We start from the raw sequence: 27602 nt of genomic DNA on the forward strand, positions 1-27602 counted from the left end.
ACATTAGCTACACGTGTGGTAGCGAAGACCCCAACTTATGGATTAGCAGTCCACTTCAAAATACACTAAATATTATGGACAGGAAATTACATTATGACATTTATCATCATGTCAGGATAACGAGAACACAACTTTTGTTTTCTCGAGATCATGAGAAAATCAAGTCGTGATCACAAGAAAACATCTTTTGTTATCTCGAGATCACGAAAAATTAAGTTGTGATCATGAGAAAACAAGCAAGCAAAAATAATAGTAGTACATGTCCTCTTTCGACTTCCATAGTGTGCTGTCGTTCATTCAATTCTTTTTTAATGCACCTAAAGGACTGAAAAATCTCAGTTTCGTGTAATGGATTCTGCCAACAAAGCATTTCTGAGTATCTTAATGGTGGGATTAAGCAGATTTGAAGTGAAAGTATTTGATTGACGTGTAATATGTGCACTTAATATCATGATCACTTTTAAGCAGCTTTTGCATCTCAGCTTCTCATATACAGCCATAAACAGTAATAAAAATCCAAAAAAGCAACAATCAAACAAAAATCTTTTTTTGTATTTAATTTATTGTAAAAAACGGAATGAACTAACGTTTATGTACCTACATTAGTGTTTGGGATTGTACCGATTTAGCACAGGCTACTAAACACAAGGCTATTGCACACAAGACATTCTATACGTATACACTTTTCATACATACTGTACATAGATACATACAAACATACATACTTTCATATATTTATCATAAAAACACAAACATTGTTCCACAGGGTCGGCAATGTTTTACACTGAACGGAGTGACAGGGATGCTCACGCTGACTTATATATGAGTCGAATTAAAAGGAAAAAAAACAAAATACATTAGGCGTTGTATTGGAAGAGCTGCCAAAGTGCTTTCTCTATTGAACGAAGCGATCAACAGAGGAAACGAAAACGCGTTTGGATCAAAGAGTGAATACGTCTGACTGTGTGGGTGAAAGTTTTGACAATAACACACATGAATATTAAGATCAGTCTTTAACAACAGGAAGAAGTATAGGAAATACTGGACTTCCGCTGACTGCAGGAAGTTTCGATCTACGGTAGAACAATTTGTGACCCAATTAAAGAGAGTTGAAGATACCCCCCCATGTCTTAAAATGAATATGCATTTTAGAGAGACAGAAAGGCTCACTTAATTGGTCTTAATCCTATTTTCAATTAATTCTTTAAATGTCAATAAGACTTCACAGTGAGAGAGCCCTCTACTTCTTGTTGCTGAAAGCTCAATACTCCACAGGAGAAGAATGATGTTGGTTAATACTGTCGATTGGCGAATTTTTCGCTTATAACACTTCATTCTTATATTCAGTTCAGTTTGTTAAGAGGGCACTAAGTAGGAAGCATACGCTGCCGCAGCGATGCTACAACATTGTCATTCCAGTAGGTCTGGCGTTTCACCTGCTACTGTAAGGAACAGTACACGCTCATTTCAAAAAATCAGTAACTACAAGTACGTACTGATTGTGCTTTCCTTAGAAAACATTAGGAATGGTAAGGATAAAAATAAAACAGCACAGGTACAGTAAGCTTAGGAGGCCAAAAGATGAATCAGGAGTAACATTGAAATTGTACACAAGTTTGCCATACATATTAGTTATTACACAGGTTAGACTTTCATGCAATACAATAATGCAGAATACTTTTTGTCTGTAATGTAAAGGGTGTTATGTATATCAAGTATTTAGATAAATACGTTTTGCAAGCATGCATGTTGGTTGGGCTCGCATGGATTGCATTGTCAATCCATACATTTTCATCTGGACCAAGACAATGGCAGCCTACTTATAAACACGTCGAGTAGGATGTGTTCTTGAATGTGATTGGCCAGAATGTGAGTATAAAAAACAATTGCAAACTGCCTAAAAGTCTACAAAGTGCAATATTTTCGACTTTGATTTATTAAGAGAGGGAAAACGTTGCATTTTCATTTTCTTTTTTGTCATCCACACACACAAATTGTCTAATGAGCTAAAATGCAATCATTCCCATTTGAATTTGGTTTCAAATGTAAAAAGTCAAATACGTGACGCAAGATTACTCTGTGATGGTCATGAACTTTTTTTTGCAAGGACAGAAGCAACAAATAACACAAGGGAGTCCAGTGCCACGGCTGATATTTGCTTTTAAAAATGCAAATTCGTTTCATCTCTGAACCCTTCTCTGCATGGATTTTCTCCAGATCACCTCTCGAATTCTCATTTAGTGCAGAATGGTTCAGACACACGTAGTGCAGTCCTGCATGATGGGAGTCGACTGATTTTCGTGTTTGATCGTGCAGTGCTCCATCGAACTCGAGCTCTTGAGCGGCACCATGCAGCGGTGGGGAGGTCTGCCGCAATTGAGCAGCCCCCAGCAGCAAAGAACCCTGAGGAACTCCTTCCTCATGTCTTTACTCCGCAACGTGTAGATCAGCGGGTTCAGCGCCGAGTTGAGGGTGGCGATGCCGAAGAAGACGACGGCATCGTTGAGAATGGGACATTGCTTCATCGAGCAGGAAGTGTCCAGCAGAAGAATGGTGAAGGCGGGCAGCCAACACACGATGAACACACCCAGCACGATAGTGACGGTTTTCAGGAGAGCGTATGCTGGAGAATTGGTGGCCTCTTGTTGGCTTGTGCGTACGATAAGGTAGATGCGAACGTAAAGGATCACAATTGCCATTAAGATCATGCTGAAGATGGTGACGACGAACCGGATGTAGTATCTGGAGTTGAGAGGTAGGACAGCCGAGCAATCGTCCAGATTGTTAATACAGTTCCAACCGATAATAGGTAGACCTCCTAAGAGAATCGACATAACCCAACACGCTCCGATCAGAAGAAACATCCTGCATGTTTTGTTGGAGCCGTAAACCTTGACCTTGGTTATGGCGATATAGCGCTCAATAGCGATAGCCAGCAGGCTGAAAACCGAGGCGGCCAGCGCGATGAAAGCGGTGCCCTCTCTTATGAACCATTGAACAGGAAACAGCTCAAACGTCCGAGGACCCGACAGGAAGATGTTGGCGATGTACGCCGAGCCGGCCAGCAGGTCGGAGAAAGCCAAGTTCCCGATGAAGAAGAACATGGCCGAGTGGAATTTCTTGTTGCGGAATACTGCAATGAGCACCAGAAGGTTTTCCAAGATGATGATGCTGCAGATGATCACGAATAAAATGTTCAGGGAACTAAAGCGCGCTTTGCTTTCCATGCGTTTCCGCAGTTCGCTTTTGTTCATGTCCTTGGCCACGCAGTAGTGGACCTGTATCAGGGTTTTGTTGAAATACTGCGAGTATTTGCTCATGATGACGGATTGGCAAAGTCCTACAGCTTTGTGACCAGGAGTCATTCAGAGGGCAGCTTGTCCGAGCTTGTCTGGGCCAGCAGGGGCAGGGGAAATAAGACGCCCAAAGTCACGTCTCAGCGGCCCAGGAAGCTACTCTGTATCACCTGCAAACAAAAACGAAACAAAATTACTGGCAGTCCATTTAATGTGCCAAATCATATAATATATCAAATTAACAATTACACAAATCTAATAAAAAATGTGTGAACTTATGTGTCACCAAACATCTTTCTTGAGCACTCAACATTAGTGTGAGATCAAAATAAATCACCTCTTTGATAACAAGTTAAGGCAAGGGACATTTTGAATATGTACTTGTTTGAATACAACTATTTTTGCAATTCCTGTGCCTCTAGTGCCACAAAAACGACTAAATCTGTGCTAAATCTTGATGTATTTCATATAATCCAATGCAAAGTCATGTGACTCCTCCCCCATACATACTACAAAACAGAAGCTCATCCTACACACATTTAAAGAAGTTTGGTTTCCTGTTGTCTGTGATGTTGTCAACATGGTGTTAGTAACGCATACTAACGCATGTTCCTGCCCTATGAACTACATAAGATTAGTGCAAGCAACAGACTATATTACTTTTTTACACCCACAAGTAACTGCAGGGGAAGAAATGGAAACTTTGCTGTGCCAATCACTGACTCACAATGTAAAATTTGCGTCCCGAGGTGTGAAACATGTTGAACTAATATCGTGTCTACCAAAGTTTACAGATCAATAAAGCTTTGATGACTAGATCGTGTTATGCGATTTCCACCAGCCCACAGAGGCGAATGTTTCCCCTGAACAAAAATCCCCCAAAAGGTAATAAGTAAAAACACTTTCGGCAAAAAAAAAGCTGAGATTGGCATCTAATCTGATTCTAGAATTATGTCGATTTGTATTTAAAGTCGCAACTTATCAAGACTAGTCATGTTTTAATAGTCTTTTCCGGGAGAAAAACATCACCACATTTTGTTTTGCGTGACGGCAACATAATAAATGAACTAGCTGCATGCGATGCACAATACCATTTTGCATTTCTTTTTTTTAATAATAATATTATTTGTAATAAATAATATGATTTTTATTTTTAAATATTCGATTATTTAAGCCAGTGGTTCTCAAACTTTTTCAGTGTGCAGCCCCCCTTGTATATGGTGCATTCCTTCGCGGCCCCCCAAATTTTTTTTATAACAAATTTGTTCTAAAACGTAACATTTTAATAAGACAAAACATATTAAAAAATACAAAGTAGTGCTGTTGGTTAGTAGCCTTATTTTTTTTAGGTTTAATTACACAGAATTCATGATAAATTAATTTATTTTATGAAATGTCATAAAACTGGCACCATCTCGCGGCCCCCAGTTTGAAAACCACTGATTTAAGCTATGGTTTCTATACTGGAGGCACAAATCTTGTCCTTTACCTACCTCGCCTCCTCATAATTCCCTTAATAAAAAAAAAATATATATATATATTTTTATTATTCCCTTAATAAAAATAATAAAAAATAAAAAATAATCCATAACAAAAACATAAAAATGCTGATAAACAATACAAATTCATCTTTCTTGAAGTTTCGTTTACCTACAATATCTAGATCAGGGGTCGTCAACATTTTTGTAAGCAAGGGCTACCAAAATGGATAAAACAATCTGGAGGGCTACTTTTTTGGTTTGGTCTACTCAAAACTTTTTGTTTTAATTGTTGATTTTATTTAATTGTATTTGTTGATATGTTTTATAATTGTTTAAAATGGTAACATACATTAAAGAGGCCAAGTTTAGGTTGACCATACGTGCCATTACTCCCAGACAGGATTTCGGGTGCATCCTCTGGAAGTCGCATTTGTCGACGGCATACGTCACATTTCGGTTAAAAACATTATAAAATTAACATTTATTTCTCTTGAGACATACAAATTTCATTCTTAAAGTGAAATGTAACGATTGCTTTTCTAAAACAGAACCTGGAATAATAAACCTTGATGACGTATTCCGGAGAACGCACCCAAAATCCTGTTCAGGAAAAATGGCACATGTGTCACTCTAAGCCAAGCTAATATAAAATTATGTAATAAATAAATATTAAAATTGAGGCAATTATGTGCTTTGGCGGGCACCTCACACCATGTTGGAGACCACTGCTCTAGACAAACCATATATTTGGCTGGATGATCTCTAGACGCTTGGTGATGCCTACTACTTAGATCAGCTGTTTCCACTACTTTAGAAGGTTGCCATATGTAGCTTGAACAAATAAGGTACGCTGCCCACAGCTGATCAAAGTCAGCACAAAACTGTAGCTCTGCAGGTAGAGCATTGAGTTAGCAGTGCTTTAATCCCATATGATAAAACATCTAGCTTTTAAAATACTCTGGATAAATGCATCTTTTGCCAAAAGTCACAAATTTGGCAGCTTTTATCCAAAGTGACTTACAGTTCAATCTATGCATTTTTTTAATTATTAATGTGTGTTGTTCACTGCGATAAAACCCACAACCTTTTTGATGCTAACGCAAAGCTACAGAAACACTAAAGCCTCAACCCTACAACGAACAAATCCCCAGTCAGGCCAGAGTCACTGTAGAGACTATGCAATCATGTGGAACGGCATCTGGAGACAAAGGCAGGAATTTGAGTCATCTGTGTGATGCACACACCTCGCACACCTCAACATCACTGTTTGCTGCATACAGTCCGAAACTGCTCGCATAAATCCAGATGCAGACTTTTTAAGTAAACATTGCAGGAAACACATCACGGTCACCTATGAGAACACAATAAGGCGCAGCTGCGCAGAAAGCACCACGACTCTAATGCCAAATGCCAACAATATCCAGCAAGGTCACTTCCTTCAGCAGCAGAACAATGACTTCCTTGTCCAAGTTATATTTCACCGATACTCTCCCAAAGGTGGACAGATCCATAATTACATCGTACGTCAACTAGAAAATGAGAACAATTGCATGTTTAATTTAAAGGATTTAAATAAACAGCAATTCAGTACACAGTGTCCCTCGACTCTGAGGTACTCCAGATGTTTTAGGCGTATCCGCATAGCAAGCTGCATTCAATGGCAACATCCTCACAGAAATGAAACCTTAGAATGAAATGTGACAGCAGCAACTTCATGACAGGAACAATGTAATGTCATAATAAGCACTAATGCACAGCAATATATAGTACATCTTATGTAAGACCCCCACATATGAGAGATACGAAAATCCCCCACATCGTGAGTCATGTTGTGGGGGGCTTTCGCTCATTTATTCTTAGCTTCTATTTGTGTTTTGCTATTGGTGAAAGCAATAAGTTGTTTTGCAACTTTGAGAAAACACTGTTTTATTTTTTATTAATTTAGTATTGAATGAATGAATAGTATCATCATATCTTTTTCTATGTTGGATACATTTTTACAGTGTCACAGCGCATTCTGGGTTTGCTTTCTGAATGAAGGACATATTTAAGGAGGCACTAAACTGTAATAAGTGAAAGCTGAATCTACGTTAAAAAATATTTTCGCTGGTAACACTTAAAAATTTAATTTTGTTAAATTAAATGTAAAAAAAACTTTTAAAATGATTTAATTTTGCAACACCTAAAAATTAAAGGGACACTCCACTTTTTTTGAAAGTATGCTCATTTTCCAGCTCTCCGAGAGTTAAGCATTTGATTTTTACCGTTTTGGAGTACATTCGGCTGGTCTCCGGGTCTGGTGCTGGCACTTTTGGCATGGCTTGGCATAATCCATTGAGGCTGATTGGACCATTAGCTTTGCACTAAAAATAATTACGCCTTCTGCAGCCATGGTACGGCAGCAAAATCCTTAATTATTACGCCAGAATGAGAGTATAGTTCCTAGCCATATCTGCCTAGAAAATCACAACTTTTAAATTTTTGTAGGCTTAGTACACGATGTAACTACAAAAGCGTCAAGTTTTAAATAGGAAAAATATCAAAACTCTTTGGTTTTTTAGCGCGATGCTAATGGTCTAATCAGATTCAATGAATTATGCTAAGCTTTGCTAAAAATGGTACCGCCAGGCCCGGATATCAACTGAATGGTTTCCAAAATGGTAAAAATCAAATATCAAATATTTAACTCTGGGGGAGCTGGAAAATTTGCACACCTCCAGAAAAAGTGGAGTGTCCCTTTAAGCCTTTTCAACTTAAATGTTTCACTTGAAGTGAGAAAATGTAAGTAAAAAGCAAATTTTTTAGGTGTTCCTAATTGAAGTAATTTTTTTATTAATCCTGCTTTCACTTTTTTTTTGTGTATATTTAAGTAGTCAATGTATTAGAAAAGCTTTCTTTAAACAACAGCAAAAAAAAAAAAAACGTTAAATGCTCACTAGCACGTTTTGTCAAGATTTACTCAAACTGTAAACAAAAGACAGCTTCTAATAATTACACATCGCAGTTTCCTTCTCAGAAACAGAAAGATACATTTCGAGACCGCGTCCACCCACTAAAATTTCATATCTCAGAACAGGTTTGAGTGCGTAGTTTCGCTGCTGACGACTAATGTTTGCGATTTCACTTTGGCATCCGAAAAGGTCCCTCTCGCATGCACTATTGGCCTTGACGTTACTGTGGAGACCTTTGCGGTCTTTCATCTAGGGATTTGACAGTATGTGAAACCTGATGGTCTGGTTTGTCTGCAGTTCTGTCTCCAGTCTGTCTTCCTTCACCATTTACTAACCCCCCCTCCACCAACCATGTCCTTCACTGCAGTCCACAGGCAATAATCCTCGCTGAAAGAAGGCAGGGTTGCTGTTTAGGAATGAATGAATGCACTGATAGGCATTCAGCATATCTTTCTTCTTTATCAGAATATACAGAGAGTGAGACGAATACGGCATGCAGAAAGACCTGTAAAATGTGTAAAAGCAACTCTATGCAGTTGCATTTTTGGATTTAGATGTGGGGTCCATAGACATTACATTTACATTCATGCATTTGGCAGATGCATTTATCCAAAGTGACTTTCTTATATCAGTATGTGTTCCCTGGGTTCGAACAAATGAACGCAACACTTTACCTCGGAGCTATACAGGAGCACATGTTAATAGCATATTGAAATGTCATATATCACAATATGATAACATCACAAAACTGCATGTTAAAGGGACATTCCACTTTTTTTTTAAAAAAATAAGCAAATTTTCCATCTCCCCTCGAGTTAAATATTTGATTTTTACAGTTTTGGAATCCATTCAGCTGATCTCCGGGTCTGGCGGTAGCACTTTTAGCATAATCCAATAAATCTGATTAGACCATTAGCATCGCGCTAAAAAATAACCAAAGAGTTTGGATGTTTTTCCTATTTAAAACTTGACTCTTCTATAGTTACATCGTGTACTAAGACCGACAGAAAATTAAAAGTTGTGATTTTCTAGACAGATATAGCTAGGAACTATACTCTCATTCTGGCGTAATAATCAAGGACTTTGCTGCTGTAACATGGCTGCAGCAGGCGTAGTGATATTACGCACTGCTCAAAAACAATCCCCTGCCATTGAAAGTTACTAAGGGGGCTATTTTCGGCTGCTGCAGGTTATTTTTTAGCGCGATGCTAATGGTCTAATCAGATTCAATGGATTATGCTAAGCTATGCTAAAAGTGGTAGCGCCAAACCTGGACATCAGCTGAATGGATTCCAAAACAGTGAAAATCAAGCTGAAAAATTAGCATATTTTCAAACAGTGTAGTGTCCCTTTAAGTACCTACTTGTTCATACGAAAATAATTTGTATAATGTAAAACAATTTTGGTTAAATAAAACTTTGCATCGCTAGCCTAATGCTACAGTATTTCACCTTTTAATTGCTACAAATATTAATGGTAAGAAAACATATCTAAAAGTATCACAATAATTTGATATGTCCATTTTCCCATCACTTTTCTTTAGTTAGGCAACAGACATACAGTCTGTTGTCTGTCGTACATAACATCGTCTGCTATTTTAGACCAAAGGAAATGTTATTGGTTTCAAAAAACTAACATCCTGCTTGCTCTTGAGAGCTTTAGCAGCGAGACAGTTATTGTGGGAAAGGTTCGGTGGAAGGCGAGAGACACAAATGCAAACAGAGGAAGTTGATATGGATTCTTACAGGTGTGATACGTGCGGCAGGAAATGAGTCTATGCGACAAGCTGTTCTTCTTTTTTTCAAACCGTCCATCTGGCACTGAAACCGAATGCGAGTCTATTACATTGAACAGCCAAAAATATGAAAAATCACACTACATCGCTTCAGTGTAGCCATTAGGCAAATGCTTTTATCCAAAGCGACTAACAAAATGGACCTACTAACATCTAGCCACACAATGTGCTTGCATTGATTCAGTTCTGACAATTATGTCATGAGGGCGACGTTATGAAACAGAGAACCATATGTTGGGTTTGCCTGACTCCCACTTCAAAAACACTGAAACATGAACCAAAGACCCCAGTCTCATGTAGGACCCTGCCCACATCCCCGTGACAGCTCGACAAAAGCCCCAGGTGTTGTTTGCACTTCCCAGCAATACCTGATAAGCCCCAATTAGTCAAAGGCGTCCGAATGGGAGAGTTTCTTATAAAGCACCTGTTACCTAGCACCATTAACCAACAAGTTCTCCAGAGAATCTCGTGTGTTTGCAGCTTGCATGCAAAACCGTCAGACAACCGCACTTGGGAAAAAAGTGACAGATGTTTCACTTCAGTTTATAACTGTCAATTCTCATGTCATGACAAATCAGCCCACGCAGGTTAAGTTGTCTAGCCAAACCTAGTAAACAAAAGTTTTGAAAACATCAGTTTTATATCTCTTTTTCAATACTCCTCCTCAACCGGAAAAATACTAATATATGTTGTTTATTAGCATAACGTTTTTAACTGCACCGTTTAGGTCTAAGCAGCATCTCCTTCCATGTGGTCCCTCACAATGGATGGGCAAAGTTCAGATTTTGCAATAATGTCGCTGTCAACATGTAAAGTGCTTCAGGCAATTGCACACTATGCATTCTACATCCTGTGCTTTACGTGATAGGCATCACCGTCGACATGACCACAATCTCCTCACACCTCTACCGCAAATGCACCATTACCTAGAGCTTGTTAATATGGAGTTTTGTGACACACGTCAAACTCGCATAAAGTGCAATGAACATTGCAATAATGCAAAATGAAGTCACGAGATGAGCACTAAAGTGAAGGGCAGAGGTTTGCGTGCACTGCAGTCGAAGTTAAATCAAAATAGAATCAGTTCAGTGCACACGATCATTAAACTAATCATAACTTGCCTCGGGAGAGTTGTACAATTACGTCATGCGTTATTGCATTGATTAGCTAGCCGAGCCCGAATTCCGGCTCTAAGAGAGTATAACAGCACTCGCAGGCACACGAGGGTGGGGGAAATGGCGGAGGAAAAATCCATCTGTTGGCAAGGCCAGAAAGAGTCATGAGTCAAAGCCAGTTAATACAGTGAAGGTGATAAAACACAGAGCACTCCAAGACGACAAGGCTTTATGAAACACACGGTTACTTATCCAAGTCTGATAAACAGTTAACCACTTCTATATCTTTCACAGGTTCGCATTAAAATATGAAATAAGCATATTTGGCGTGCTCTCCGATAAAAGGGCTCCGAGCTTGGAATATTAGCCTGAATCCAAAGTACTCCCACTTCCTTAACTGAGATAGATATACCAGCTGAGAGTAAAGCGATGGGGTGGAGGAGGGATGATCCAAAAATCATAACTGCACTGAAGTGAGGGACGGTTATACTGTATGTGTAGAGCAGGGGTCTCCAACCTTTTTGTGGGCAAGGGCTACCACAATGGATAAAACAATCTGGAGGGCTACTTTTTGATATAGTCTACTCAAAACATTTTTGTTTTATTTTAGTATTGTTTAAAATGTTAACATACTTAAACCAAGCCAAGCTAATAAAAAATATGTAATAAATAAGTATTACAATAGAGACTTTTAACAGAATGTGCTTTGGTGGTCACCTCGGCTCATAGACTCTGTGCGAGCACCACATTGGAGACCCCTGGTGTAGAGGCTGTTTACACTTGGTATTAAAGGGATAGTTCACCCAAAAATGAAAATAATGTCATTAATGACTTACCCTCATGTCGTTCCAAACTCGTAAGACAGTTTAAGGTATTTTATATTTAGTCTGAGAGCTTGTTGACCCTTCATTAAAAATCTACATACGGTACACTGTCAATGTCCAAAAAAGGTAATAAAAACATTGTCAAAGTAGTCCATGTGACATCAGTGGGTCAGTTAGAATTTGTTAAAGCATCGAAAATTCATTTTGGTCCCAAATAACAAAAATTACAACTTTATTCAGCATTGTCTTCTCTTCCGTGTCTGTTGTGAAGCAAATGTGCGAGAGTAAAGTCACGTGACTGCAGTGATGCGGATGACGTGTTATCCTCAGATATGTTTGCAAAGTTTTTTTTTTTCAAACAACAGCGTGCGTCTCCCTCAGACTGCAAATGAAGCCTGGGCCCACAAAAAAAAAAACTGTTGGGGCGCACCAGATAACACGTCAGCCGTGTCACTGCAGTCACGTGACTTTAGTCTTGCGCATGCGCTTCACAACAGACGTGGAAGAAAAGACAATGCTGACAAAGCTCTTGGACTAAATATAAAACATCTCAAACTGTGTTCCGAAGATGAACGAAGGTCTTACGAGTTTGGAACAAGTTTGGAATGAGTCATCAATAACACTACTCTCCTTCTTGGGTGAACTATCCCTTTAAGATGCGTTTTCGTCGATCGGACCACAAGTGGACGAGAGAGACACATTCTGTTTGCACCTGGTATTTTAATCCATCTCTTTTGTAAACTTTCGACCGCTTCTTTGAGCGGATGGTCTGTGGGCGAGTCCCTCTGCTTTTGTTTAAACGTAACGAGGAGAGATGACGGTTTAAATTAAGACAATAAGTAAACATGCTGCACAGCGTTTCGTACGTGTATATGTAAGAGCTTTCTCTGATATTTCAGAGCAATTGATGAAATAAGCTTGTGCGACTTTCACATGCTCACAGAATTAAAGGCAGGGTGCATGATCTCTAAAAGCCAATGTTCACATTTGAAATAACCTAAACAAACACGCCCCCAATAGAATCTGGGGACCTTCTTTTGATAGACCCGCCCCACACATACGCAACCCAGGCAACGATGTCAGTTAGTAGACATGCCCCTTACTACTGATTGGCCCCAAGTGTGTTGGTATTCGACTCCCTTTTCCAAAGTGTTTTTCAAAAATCATGCACCCCGCCTTTAAACTAATGAAAGACGCGGAGGGCAACCGCTTTGGTTTTATCAGTGAAAGCCTAAAGATAGTGTTGTACACCGTGTTCACGCTAGAAGTCAGAAAAGATATAAAAAATTGTGCTCGGTACATCACATTAGATAAATAGGTGGAGAGCCACATTTGTGGCTGTCCAAACACATTCGACCACATGCACGTCCGATCTAAAGTGTTGTTTACCTCTGAATGTGGTCACACTTTCTTGTCTTTAGGGTTGTCCCCTTGACATCAGATCAATGAAAACACATCTTAATAAACTGAAAGAAAGGATGTGTTCATCTTTAACACATTGTATTGTGTTATGCTACGTGTTATATTTAGGGCAGGTCCAAATACCAGTTTATGAGCTTCGAAGTTTGGTAATGATCAACACTGAATATTCAAACCTTAGGGAGGGGGCTGAACATATTCTCTCTAAAGGCAGGAATCTCTCTGTGTTTGTAGAAGTCTGAGTGCTCTGTCATATAATGCAAGTCAATGGATCCGCCTCTTTGAGAGCTCAAAAGCAGATATATATCCAACACAAAAGCAATCCTCGTGACTCCTGGCGACATACTGATGTCTTGTGAAGCAAGTTAATCTGTTTTTGCAAGAAATGTAATGTTATTGACAACATCATTAACGTTAATGCACCCAAGCCTCTAGCCAAACATGAGCATGATCTTCTTCGTGTAGGGTTTGATGGCAGTTGCAAACCAGGTTCTTAGCACATGGCCGCCACCTATAGAGTGGGAGGTAAAGTGCACTTCCTGCTTGCCAGTCTCTGCACCCAGCCCTAGTTATTTTAACACATTATGTGTTGATTTTGTGTTTAAACAACACAAAATGTTTCCGATAATGTGTTGTCCTTAACTAGACACAAAATGTGTTGTTTTAACACACCCGGGAGCAAAAACATACATTGCGATATCAAACTATTAATACCGCCGTTGCTAAGAATATAAAAAAAAACCATGCAAACATTTGTTGGCTCAGCAAAGGCTGTGGGTGATAAATCACTTATCCACAAACCAACGAGTTTGATTTCTGAGCTTAAGCTGCAAGTTGACCCATAACACAGTACCACCGCAAGTACCTGGGCTGCATTATACGCTCTATCCAGCCCCATTCTCACAAGTTAAAACGCATGTGGGCAGGCCGAAGCAAGCCTTGACACAAATACACGCAGACCAGCCTTGTGCACAAATGTGTTGCCACCGCCACTCTGCAACAGAGCCTGGGGCTTCCTTTAACTTTCTTACACATGATAAAAGTTTCCCACAGTCAGCGTTGTGTGGTAACTGCAAAAGTGCCACTGATCTGGGCTGTGATGTAACACCTTTACATTTTTTGTCAATGTTGTTTATACACATTTATACACATAGAGTCTGCATTATCACCTGACTGCTTTTGAAATGCAGCCGCATTCCCTAAATGCGACCACATTTGCATGGGTAAATTAAGAGCAACCACCTTGGCCTGTGTCTGACCACAGACCCGTTTGCTTAACATTAACCCGTTACAGTATTTTTTTCATTCCTAGTTATAGTATTTATTCATAATGCATGCGTACTTCTACAAGCATTTAAAAGGAAACCACAAATAAAGGTGTGTGTTTGAGCATGTTTGGGAAAGTTTTAAGGAGTCAGAACCCGATCTGGGGAGGTTGTGCTCTCTGACTCATCCAAATGCACTGATGCACAAAAAAAATCTCTGCCTTTGCCAGAAGATAATCACCCTCCCTCACAAGGATCTTCACTGTTATCTTCAAGACACGGATGAGGACCAGGCTGCATATAGATAATACGGAGGATAGAGGCCTAATCTCAGACCTTCACACGAAAACAAAACACACACAGATGCCATTATCAGCGTTTCTCATCTGAGAAACCAAGCGTATGCGCAGATGCAAAGACATAACACTTAGAAATATAAAGCGCTTCAAATTTTTTACTTTATTTCACATAACTTTGGTTAACAGTTCGTTGTAGTGACTTGCAGGGAAAAAACTAAGATTAAACCGCAGATAAGATGCTGGCTTCAGCTTCAATAGACACTCAGCTCTTAAATATGCTTCCTAAATCTATACAACTTCAAAACAGCGAGAACTCTTTGAACAGCTCCACATAGCTCTGGGGTACAATGGATCAGTACCTTATCTTACAACTTGGTAAGCAATTTCATAGTTCATGGGGAATAGCTCTGTGAAATCTTACACGTGCAAAATGCAAACACATTATTGTGAAACCTCCGGTGCAATTTACAGTTTGACTACCTCTACAAATAGCAGCACTTACATTTAAAACGCACCCTATGAATAATCAGTTTTTTACATTTTAAAAAGTAAAATTGGGCTCATTTTTACAGACAAGGTTCAAGCGCAGTCCCAGCCTAAATTGCATGTTTGATCCCTCTTAAAAAGACTGTTTACTGATAAATGAAAATTCTGACTTTTTAAAATGGTAATAGCCAAACAGATCACTAGTATTATTTTCCTTCTATGGAAGTCAATGGTGCCCCAGATCTGCTTTGTTGCAAAGATTCTTAAAAAAAAAAATTTCATCAAAACAAAGAAATATATACAGGTTTGAAACAACATGAGGGTGAGTAAATAATGACATTTTTATTTTTTTGTGAACTATCGCTTTAACTGAAAATAACTTGCATTGATTTATCTTAAAATATATCAGTGCTATTGTCAGTGACAAAAACAGTTTGGCAAAATCTTTTTAAAAACTTCTTTTAAAAGCATGCATTAGGTATACTTTAATGCACATAGTGTATTTATGTTGATTTTATGCAATAAAAAATACTTTTGCAACATTTTTTATGAAAGTTAAGACTGAATGGACCTGAAAATATCAAATGGTGTAATCGTCAATTGTGCAAAAAAAAAAACAAAATAAGAAATATTAAATATTTTATCCACCTTGATGGCATGTAAGCATAATCATAAAAAAAACATTTTAAAGTATCGCATGAAAATACATTTGATTAGTTATTACTAAATGTGAATTTTAATGCGTTTTTGTTATACACTGAAAAAAAAATGATTCATTGAATTTAATCAATTTTTTAAGGTAAGTGGTTGCAATCAATTTATTTAAGCTACATTTAAACAAAAGTTTTATATTTTATTTTACTTTACTAATCTTTTTTCTTTAAATGTAGCTTAAATAAATTAATTGCAACCACTTACCTTAAAAAAATTTATTCAATTCAATGAATATTTTTTCAGTGTATTTGTCCTGACAAATGCTGAAAACAGCTCTGTTTTTAAGTCATCTTTAAATTATGTAAAAATGTATATGAAAAAAATCATATTACACTAAACTAGATGATTATATTTTATTCCACATTTTTATGAATATATTTATATTTTCATTAAAAAATACTACCAATTGATAGACCGGTTACACCACATTGACATTTTTACAATAATCCCCCAAAAATTATTTCAAATTGAAAAAAACCCAGAAATATTAGACTTGGTTCTCCAAAAGAGAATGTATGAGTAATCTGCAAATTTTTCTTTTGACATTTTAACCCTTTTACATTTAATTGAATCATATACAGACACAAAATAATTAACATCACATCATTGACCCACACACTAGTAATATTTTTAAGGCACATTTGTAACTAATATCCTAAAGACTTAAAGTCCCGCCTGTTAAAACAAGGCCATAAAGTTTTCACATTTTCTGAAATGTGGGAAGAGCTTATATGTGAATAACTGTCCGCCACTGTGCTACATTTTTGCTTGGTTGTAGGTTGTTGAAGCATACTTGGCCCAAATTTTAAAAAATTATCTCTGAATGAATAAGATAATATCATCAGGCCCTTCAACCAAATGAGTAAGATTTCTACCCCACTTTTATCATCCAATCGCGTAGTAAATGACAGCAAACCATTCATTTGCAAGCATCAATATCTGAGGTCCCTTATTGACCAGTTACACCACCTAAACATAAAAACTTGGGTGTAAACCCTATGTTGGGCTTTGCTACATCATGCTGTGTGAAAGATATTTACGCTTGTTGCAAGGTTACTCTGCCTTCATAAATATCTAATTATCATACTGTTTAAGAATTTATTGGTGTGGTCTCTTTGTTTGTGTAGCCTGTGCGTTAGACACGCCATTGTCTCGTCAATTTAATTATTTCTATTTTTTAGAAACAAGTCAAGATGTTAAACTTTATGCCTACCTTTCACTAGACATAAGATTTAGTCTCAGACGTTCACTAAGCCGGGTCCAGCTGGAGCAACCGGACCCATATCTGTGGCACAAATAGCACAAAAATGAATATTTACAACCATGAGCACCAGCTATACACTTTGCAATCGCTATTAATAAGTCCCATTTCAACAGAACAATATAAGCCCTACAAAACAACCTGAAGTCAATCTACATCCCTCTGAATTAATTCCTTCAATTAAGTCTTTGTTTTGACTTCATGTAAAACACAAAAGCCCATTCACGGCCAAGAGGCAGTGGCAGGGTGCCACACAGACTGTGTCTGAAAGTTGGATACATATTCAGCTCAATGGGAGTGAAGGGGCCGAAGCACGAGATGCTTTTTCACATGAGTTACATTTGTGTCTACAACCGATTCGTCACTGCTTCAGGATATACTTCAATAAATCAGTCTTATCTTTGGTTTATGTCTGTGGTGTTTATTAATTTGCTGATGTGTGCGTTTTGATCAAGTGTAAAAAGCAACAGGAAGCAAAGAGCTGTCTAAGAAACACAGGCGAAAACCTTGTCTTTGTCTGAACCATTATTGAAAATGGACCAACATTGTAAATATCTGCTACCCCAACCCCCTATGTGGTTTAATGTCTACTCTGTAGATCAAAGCAAGGGTGATTAAATAACAAAGATTTCATTAAAGACCCACAACCACCGTCACACCGTCTGTAGAGCTCATTAGATGATGATGATGAGCTAATGCGATCTTCATTATTTCATCTTCTAAAGAACCCGCGACTGGTTTAGGCATGTCTAGACCGAGATCTGCCCTCAATGCCAGGCAAGCTTCAAGCATGGGAACAGGGCACACGATAGCTAAAGTTTGATCATTTACCAAGGGTTGCCAAAAAAACATAAACATACATAACAAGAAACTGTACAAGTGGTTTACACTTTACCAGAATAGCAAAGTGAAGTGTTTGTCTGTGGACGTGACCTCAATCACACATGGATCAAGTTTCACATGCTTAGTTTTCACATAGAAAGTATCCTTTAAAGAAAGGTCCTAATACAGAAATCGCATCTGCTTTGTTCGGCAGCCCTGCTCCTGTTCCCCCATAACACGAACCCCGCCCATGCTCATATTCTTCATGGGATGTGCACGTTCCATCTGTGCGCTCATCTTCTAGACAGACGAAACATGGGCAGATTTTCCTGACATTGTACCACTGTGCTAACGTGACCCGCATGTGTTTCTCATATGCATAAGTTTGGAGGAGGTGCTGGTGATGGAGTGTGCATTTCGGTGGGGGGTTGAGGGTGTGAAGTGAAGAAGGGAGTTTCGACAAAGGAAACAGGCATCCACATTGATGAACAAAGCAGTCCTGATTGCCTTTTGTGATACGATGGTGTATTATGGTCTGGTACCTTTCATCAAACAATGATGGTAGGGATAAGAACTGAGGCTGGGGGTTGAATGCAAAAGGGGGACACTTAGCTTTAAATGGTAAAGAGCGACACCGTTAAAAAACGGTTAATATTGGTGATTCTGGATGTTTTCTGAATTGTATACACAAAAACATGATTAGATGAAGAACATAGATATTGGCTTAGTCTCAAAAATGTACAGTGATCTCCCATTTTTCCCAGACCCTCCTGACATATTAGAGCATTGTGTCCCTTTGGGATGCCACAGGCTGGATTGCCTCACACAGACAGACAAGTCCCACTTCCCCCTCTTTGAAACGATATAAAAGTCTAAGATTCTGCAGTATACTTGGCTCTTTGTAATTTTATTTCCTTTGGGGTGTGGTTTAGTCATTGATCTAAAGCAGATCAAATTCAACAGACTAATTGGGGGTGGATATAGGCAGAGAGAGCTGGAAAATTATATTAAGTGGTCCTCCAACTACAGTGCCCTCCATAGACAAAAATTGTAAAACGAATACGAGCCAAAGGTACACAATGTTTCATTTATGTTTCCAACAAGAAAAACAACCTGTCATCCTGCCTTATGTGTTCTGTCACCAAATGCAAGACTCAAAATGCAAACCGACACATACTTTGCCTTTGAAGTGTAAACAATAAATGCATCAAGCTCATCACTTAACATTTGTGAGGCAATATGATCGCATTAAATAGAGGTATTAAAACCCAAACGTATTATTCTGTTGAGTTGGTAAATTGTATATGTTCAGGGCTCCTGACTGCCACCAAAATTTGAGAGTGTGCCACTGAATTTTACATCCAGTCGCACATGTGCAACCAGTACATTTTTTGTGATGTGACACTGAATTTGAAACCACACATTGTACTTTCTGCATCTGTCATTGAAGTATTTATTAGTATTATAGTGGAAATTAGTAGACATGTGCATTTTTGGTAAGCATGTTGATTTTTGGTTTGTGCCCCTAAATTTTCTAGTTGCGCCCCTAAAATTTTCAGTTGGGGGCCACTGTGCTCCTAGTGAAAAAAGTTAGTATGGAGCCCTGATGTTAAATGGATAGTTCAGCCAAAAACGAAAATTATCCCATGATTTACTCACTCTAAAGCCATCTGAGTTACATATGTCCGTCTTTTTCATACAAACACATATTCAGATATTTTTGTAATTGTCCTTTCAATCCTTATAATAGATGAATATGGGGTCCGCTCCACGAGTCCAAAGAATGCCCATCCATCCCCCGCAAAAGCAATCCACACGGCCCCGGGGAACAAACAAAAGTCCCTTAAGGGCAATCGATAAGACTTCGTAACAGAACTATACATATTTAAAACTTTTCAAACGAAAACAACTAGCTTCCAATAATGCCGCCATCTAAATGTGGGTTCACACCAGCCACGTTTGAGGCATCAAATTCGCGTCTACCGCGTCTAGTTTGCTACTTGAACATTTTGAGTGTACTCCCTTCATTCGCGCATGAAAGCCGCGTGTAAAATTCTAGTCATCGAGACATTCACGCAGAAAATTCATGTCATGGGAGGGGCTTCTGCGACTCCGCTCGCTTCCTATAATCACGTCACTACTAGAGCAAGCTCCTGATTGGTTAACATGGCGCTTTTTTCCGCCAAAGTTAGAATTTTTCAACTCTGCGGAATTACTTCATGCCTCATTCAGACCTCCAGACGCGCATTTACGCATCTTCACATTGACTTAACCGCGGCTGGTGTGAATGCAGCATTAGACTCAGCGTAGTGTACGCACTTTTCATAGTGACGTATGACGAATGCGGAGCGTTGTTTTGCTCCCTGCTCTGTGCCTCCGCAAATTAAAAGTGCAGAGGAAGATGGTTGCATTATAAGAAACTAGTTATTTTCGTTTGTAAAGTTTTAAAAATCAAAATCAAATTGATTACCCTTAAAAGGCCTTTATTTATCCCCGGAGCCATATGGATTACTTTTGCGAAGGATGAATGCACTTTCTTTAGACTTGAAGGAGTGAACCCCATATTCATCTATTGTAAAGATTGGAAGAGCTAGGACCTTTTCAAAAATATCTAAATATGTGTTCATATGAAAAAGGATGGACATATATAACTCGGGTGGCTTTAGGGTAAGTTAATCATGGGGTAATTTTCCTTTTTGGCCAAACTATCCCTTTAAAAACAGGTGAAAAATAAAATCTGAGTCTGACATTCAGTACGTTTGTCTTATATTCACCTTTTAATGTTTAGACATTTCTTGACTCCACAGCAAAAGTCAGTGTATGTCCCAATAAAAATGGAGGGCACTGTAGATTACTGGGACAGCAAACCATGCATTTTATAAACTACATTGTTAGAGCAGGTTTTTCTGCAATTTTCTGTGCATTCAACTTTTTAGACATCAGCGAATATGTAAATCGTGTGTTCGAGACAGGGGATTTCAGAACACATTCACCACAAGCATCTAGACTTGATTGCATAATCGTATCATTATGTTACTATTTAAGAGAAGTGACCAACTGTTCCCCCCCAGATATAACGAATTTTCTCCCCAATGTCTACCACTGATTTCGCAAGAAAGTAAACGGTTTTGTTTCATATCAGTTTCTGTAAACGACAAGATCAACTTGTGCAACATTTCCAGTTTCAGCAAAAAAAAACCTGCAAGAAAATGACTACAGAAACGTCCCGCCAGAGAACAAGGCCATTCACATGCTAAAAGACCCCGTGTGGGCAGGATCCTCCTTTTTCTGCTGCTTATGGACATTCATGACTTTGCATTACCATGAGGATGGGTCTGATCCTATCACAGATGCCAAAGCTGAAAGAACAGGTTTGATGGAGAAAGCCCCCCTCCACAATTTAATCTGCTGAGCCCGAGTGAGCAATCCAGCTCTTCATTCCAATAGGGGTTCCTCGGTGGGCTTCTTCCAGGTGTACAAACAAAAGCAGTCCGGGTAACAATACGCCGTGTATCATGAGGGGGAGGGTGTTTGGGTCTGGCATGCCCTTATCTCCCTCTTTACCTGCTCGAAAAACTTAATGCAGCTGGATGTAGTGATGCCTGGAAATTATAAAACCACAATCTGACCACATCACCACATACGCAGTGCTTTACGGAGTACTTAAAGCCACAAATCATACATAAACGTCTCAGTAACACAACAAAAAAATCGTCAAGCCTTTTTGTGGTCAGTTATATGGCAAACATTATAATAATGTGGGCGACAGCCAAATTTACTGGGGTAATGTTACTGTTAAAAGTGTTTCTCTACTCCTGAAAGCTGCAATGGCATTTTTGTGCCAGCTAGGTTAATGTATAAATACCTGTTTCCTGTACACTGTCAGAAAAAATGTCCCTAGCTGTACCCTTTTAGACAGTCCTAATATGTACCATTTAGGTACAGGTATGTATACATTTGGTACTACCTTTAAGGCACCAATATATACCTCTGAAGTACCGTATTTTCCAAACTATAAGCCGCACCAGAGTATAAGCCGCATCATTCAAAAATGTGTCACAGTGGACTATACGTCGCGTTTATTTAGAAAATTATTTCACAAAATCCAAGCCGAAGAACAGACATTTAATCAGGAAAGACGAGTTATTCAACTAAACAATAGCATACAGAACAGCAGGCTGAATAGATATCTATACGTTAAAGTAATATTATCAGTTATTTAAACGATAAACCATAGCATACAGAACTTACCTGGAAGGTTGAATAGACTAAATTAACCGAACAAGCCAACTAGCGTGAAGTTCGCATACTAGTCATTCCACATTGCTTAAAGGAATAGTCTACTCATTTTCAATATTAAAATATGTTATTACCTTAACTAAGAATTGTTGATACATCCCTCTGTCATCTGTGTGCGTGCACGTAAGCGCTGGAGCGCGCTGCGACGCTTCGATAGCATTTAGTCTAGCCCCATTCATTCAATGGTACCAATCAGAGATAAAGTTACCAAACACATCAACGTTTTTCCTATTTAAGACGAGTGGTTGTGCGACCAAGTTTGGTGGTGCAAAATGAAGCGTAGCGCTTTTCTAAGCGTATTTAAAAGAGGAACTGTAATTTGCGGCGTAATAGCACTTTTGGGAGTACTTCGACTCGGCGCAGTAACACCCTCCCTCTCCCATTATTAGGGGGAGAAGGGGAGCGGACTTTTCAGGCGAGTCGAAGTACTCCCAAAAGTGCTATTACGCCATAAAATATAGTTCCTCTTTTAAATCAGCTTAGAAAAGCGCTACGTTTTTTTTTGTACCACCAAACTTGCTCGTATAACTACTCGTCTTAAATAGGAAAAACGTTGATGTGTTTTGTCACTTCTAACTTTATCTCTGATTGGTATCATTGAATGAATGGGGCTAAGCTAAATGCTATCGAAGCGTCGCAGCGCGCTCCAGCGCTTACGTGCACGCACACAGATGATAGAGGGATGTATCAACAATTCTTAGTTAAGGTAATAATATATTTTAATATTGAAAATGAGTAGACTATTCCTTTAATCCATTGAATTACATAAATACAGAAGCAGCATATGGCGGACTCTCACGGCTGTAGACGGTAATGATGTCTCTTGCCTCATAAATGTCAAAATTAATTCATACTGACTTACAAGGCGCACCTAACTATAAGACGCAGCACCAGCCAAGATATGAAACAAGCGGCTTATGACTGAAAAACACGGTACTATTTCGTTACAAAAAAATTTACTATGAAAGGGTACCGCCCCAGTGACATATAGGGACCATTTTTTCCCTGACAAAGTAACATATAAAGTACTACATACGGTATTTTTTTTAAGTTAGGGTGAGTAGTAAGTAACTGAAACCCAATTAGTCATCTAACCAATGTTTTTGACGATGCCATACTGTAGTGAGCTGGCATCATATTGTGCTTTAGCTATTTTTTCAAATTCATCCTCTTTAAAGCACTGCTGTTAAACAGGCATTCAGCTGAGATCCGTTTTCTAAAGCCCTTCACCATTAAAGACGCCATGCCAAGTTAAAAATACACCAACTTATAAAAACGCATTTCGTTGCACACCATTTAACTCGCTTTGAACCCAAGAATGCGTAAACAACCTTTAAAAAAAAACTTTTCAAATGGAAATCAAGTGAACCCTAATGAAAAGTTTTTCAGAGCTTTCGATTGGTCGGCCAGTCATTGTCGATTATGAAAAAATGCCTATTGTGTACACATGCTTCAAGTTTAAACTTGACTTGCCGTTTCACTGTATACGGTAGATTTATCTCAGTTAAAGAAAGCTTAGCAAAAAATCAAACCCATAAATATTGATTTTGCACAGATGCAAGACATGAGGACATGGAAGAACCTTGTCCTCGGTGGAAGGTCCCTCCGAAACTCTATCTGCCCTAAAATGGACAAAGTCCTTCACCGAACTGTAACGCTTCTCAGTAAATATTTAGAAAGTTTCCCCATGAGCTTTGCCTACATGTGTCTGTGTAAGACAGACAGATTAGGCTAAGCGACTGCATTGTATACAACACAAATTTATTGGATGCGTTTATGATTATCTTAACGCAGAGTATGTAAACAACTGTTTGTACAGTTGCATCGAACGCTCAGTGAAGAGGCGTAAATAATAGCGCATGTAATGAACGAGGCTCAAGCAGACAGAGCGCGAGCAAAGCATTACCACGACACTCCCAGTTCTTGGCACATAAACCGAGAGCTCCATGTTGCCGGCTGTGAGTTGTAACTTGCTCAGCAGCAGCCTCCAAAACAGAAGGCGTTTATTTTGTCCCAGCTGCCACACCCAGCAAAAGTGTTTTTCAGCTGAGGAAAGATGGCATGCTGCCTTAAGAGTCAGTGCAAGCCCTGAAGCTTTGGAATCTCCAGGCTCTATTAATATCACCAAAGATGGTCTACTATTGATGGAAAAATGCTGTCCTGGTTTGAGCAGACATACATTGATCCCTGAGACTTAACTAGACCATATCAGCTTTCTATTTAATGATTTTCTAATACAACTTTGTTGTTCTTTAAAGCTATAGATGCTGTGAGGGATTTAGGCACTACGAATCCGCAGCGCCCTTTCTCTCAATACGCTCACTGCTAAAATGCTTAATGCACGAGTCCTTAAGGAATTGCTCCGCCCACACTGTGACCTGGCCCCACCCTTAACCCCTCATGTGAAGTCCAAAAATCCCACACTTCCAGTTTCCATCCCCACTTGCGACATTTATTTATACAGATATCTGTTTATTTATTCACCTTTTCTTCTATTAAACTTTGCTTCTCATACAGTCCTTCCTCTCCAGCTTCCCCATGCACATGCGTGACCTGTGGGTTTGCAAGCCTAGATAACAAAGAACAAATCTCATTCTTGAAGCATGTGCTTCGGGGAGAGTTGAAAGTGAGGTCAGGGGAATTCAAGAAAGCGACATCAAGCGCTAACAACCAGACAGTCGACCTGTAACTTCATTATGACAGACGCAACTCCGTCAAAATGAGTAGTAACATTCATATCTGAACTGCTGTGAACGGATCAAAAAGATCTGAAGAGTCATCATCGCGTCTGCTTCAGGAACAGTGAGTAATGCGGTCTTTACACGAAGAGATCACAGCTGATGCGTGTCTCTCACACAGGCATGGGTTGATAGTGTGAATATGAGTGAGGCACGCTGGTGGCAGTCGATTGGTTTTGTTCAAGTTTAATGAACCGTGGCATCACACGATGCCAACGCGGATGACACGCTGCCCACAACAGCTTCAATCCACAGATCGGTTCACAGTGTGTGATAAAAATCTGTTTACTACACCCCACCATCACCTGTATACGAGACCCCACATCCCAAACAAGAAACTCGACCCTTTCCCAACAGCCATCAATAGATCCAACACCTGATATTCATGCTCGTCTTAATCTCCTTACTCTGGGAATGATGCGCATCCAATAAAAAAAAAGAGTTAGCTCTTCTACAGTGTTGCGAAATTCCCATGTGCACCAGACTGCGCTGTTAAAAAGGCCTGATGCAAGCTAGATAATGCAATCATTCAATTTGAAGCTTTTAGACGCTAACGTGACCACACACACACACATCTCACGTCTACGGCTGAGAATGATGGATGAACACTTCTCAAAGATAATCACTGTTTCCTCCCACATATCAGCTTATCTTTTTGAGGGAGGCATCATTACGATTACAAAACATCTCAAACTCTTCCTCTTTTCAATGCACGAGAGAAAAAACAACAATCGTGTTTTGCCACTACCTCGCAGAGGTGTGTTTAGTAGTGAATAGACGGAGGGATGCATTTCACGGCTTGACCTGAATTCAGATGCAATGTTTCTACTATGGATTCAAGGGAAGGAGAAATAGTACAATACATCTGACCTAAATCTAGAGTTTGTACAAAGAACCATTCAACCAAAAGCAAACGCTGATCTTATCCATGAAACAAAAGCGAATTATGGTTATTAATCTCACAAACCTCAAATAATAAAAATAACACCATTATTTCATTTAGCAGATGGTTTATACAAAGTGACTTGCGAGCGAGGGAGCATTTCACATTTTGTTTCTGCACAGCTCATCATTGAGCTTGCAGTGCAAAAGGTCATAGGTTCAATTGCAGAAAACAAATGTACAACTTGCAATGCACTGTATGTCGCTTCAAAAAAAGTGCATACAGTAAATGTACATTTTGTCTACTATATGTCTGATTTATCTTTAGAGGACTTGGAAAAGTTCCCAAACTGACTACGTACAATATTGTCAAGTTAATAAACATCTATTCTCTGTTGCATTATAAAGAGCTGGATAGTACATCTCGCTTTGTAACACTTGAGTCAATGATGACAGGGGTTAGTTTTTCGGGTGAACTATCCCTTTAAGAGACAGACAGCCTCGAGAGCACTCGGTCCAGCATAATAGTATAATAGAGTCTTTTGTCTTATTAAAACATTCTTTAAGAACAATGCCATCTTTAGGGTGACGGATGGACAAATCCCCACGCACCCCACGGCGCCTCATGCAAGGACTCTACAAATGTTGTATAGCGCTCCCTCGGCTCTATGAGCTCAGCACGAGCCCGTCCCTGTTGACAAATGAACCGCTGCAATACACATGAAGTACAGTCTGCGTGGGTCCGGTCAATTTTTAACAGCATGCGTGTTACACATTACACATGAATGAACAAACAAACAACAGCTGTCCGATTCTCGTAAACGATGCAGAAACGGGCTGTCTGTGAATAACACATTTTAAGTGTTAATGGTGGAATATGCATGTGTCGAGAAGTTTGATAAGAGACTGTGTTTGAGATAATCTTATCAGCGAGATATAAACATCAGTGAATGCGAAAAGATCTGACTGACCTGTGAATGGAGGAAACGTGCCTCTATTGACAAATAAAAGAAATCTCAAGTTACTGTTAAAGTGTGAATTTTGTCAAGAGGGTAACCCGTCGGTCTTTAACATTTGCTTTAACATCTGTCTTTAACAAAATAGATATCATCATAAAAACACTGTTGAGAAATGAGAATAATAAAACATGAGGAGATTTGTTATTCTGGTAAACTCACCCCATGTGCGATGCCCGGCAGAGAGATGAAACGCGTGCCGCTGTTTTTAATCTTCATTTACAAAGTTTGACGTTACATGAGCCTCCGTAAATCCTGGATGTTTGATTGAAGTTCCGATAGCAAATGAAAATCGCGACAAAAACTGATTTTCACAAAAGTCAAAAGTTTCGTGGAGCAACGCACGTTACTGTGTTCAGCCTAACCATTAGTAAAGCCATGTCTATGATAAGCAAAACTAGTCAACGACTGACTTGTCGACGCGTCGGTTAGCACTGAATTGTCCGTTAACGTTTTAAAACCGGGGTTGAATTCCACGCGCTGTCCCGCGATCCTCTGTCCTCGCAGCCAGCAATCAGACTCGAGCTGCGCGCTTCTAACACAATCACGTAATACACACAGTCACACGCACGCACGCTCGCACGCGCACATCAACCACTGCAGAGGGTGCCCAAGTAGTAATTATTTTACCTCCCTTTGCGTTTCCACAAAAATAAATTTATCACAAAAACATATCGCAAAGGATGTTTTCGCCGCTCAGTGAGGAGGTAAGATTTAAGAAGTTCGATTTATGGCAGTATTTTTTTCCCTTTCTCCCCAGGGTACAAATGAGGTCCAGATGTTTTCTGTCTTTTTTCTTCTTCCACCTCCTCACTTCCGCTCCGCTCCTCGTTGTTTTTGCCTCGCGCACATTTGAATACGGTTCCTCACAACTTGTGTATCGACCTCTAATGACTATAGCTGAGAGACGTCAATTAAATGACGCCGCAAATGGTCACG

The 27602-nt window shown here is 39.2% G+C and overlaps 1 protein-coding gene across 2 annotated transcripts; it reads right to left on the reverse strand.

Annotated features, from left to right (window-relative positions):
* Positions 1–1918: 1918 nt before the first annotated feature.
* Positions 1919–27578, reverse strand: s1pr2 (sphingosine-1-phosphate receptor 2). 2 transcript variants are annotated; one of them, XM_055188742.2, is made up of 2 exons: positions 26826–27578; positions 1919–3466 (listed from the first exon to the last, which is right to left on the reverse strand). In XM_055188742.2, exon 2 carries the CDS (start codon positions 3363–3365, stop codon positions 2253–2255), a length of 1113 nt encoding a protein of 370 aa, XP_055044717.1. In that variant the 5' UTR covers positions 3366–3466; positions 26826–27578; the 3' UTR covers positions 1919–2252. The 2 variants fall into 2 exon arrangements, with proteins under 2 accessions (XP_055044717.1, XP_055044725.1); XM_055188750.2 differs by lacking the exon at positions 26826–27578 and adding an exon at positions 24512–24532.
* Positions 27579–27602: the final 24 nt, after the last annotated feature.

This window comes from Misgurnus anguillicaudatus, chromosome 19 (assembly GCF_027580225.2).
Source record: "Misgurnus anguillicaudatus chromosome 19, ASM2758022v2, whole genome shotgun sequence".
NCBI classification, from domain to species: domain Eukaryota; kingdom Metazoa; phylum Chordata; class Actinopteri; order Cypriniformes; family Cobitidae; genus Misgurnus; species Misgurnus anguillicaudatus.

Coding starts and splice junctions, on each gene's coding strand:
- s1pr2 (XM_055188742.2), bottom strand. CDS start 3,365: ATGACTCCTGGTCACAAAGCTGTAGGACTTTGCCAATCCGTCATCATG.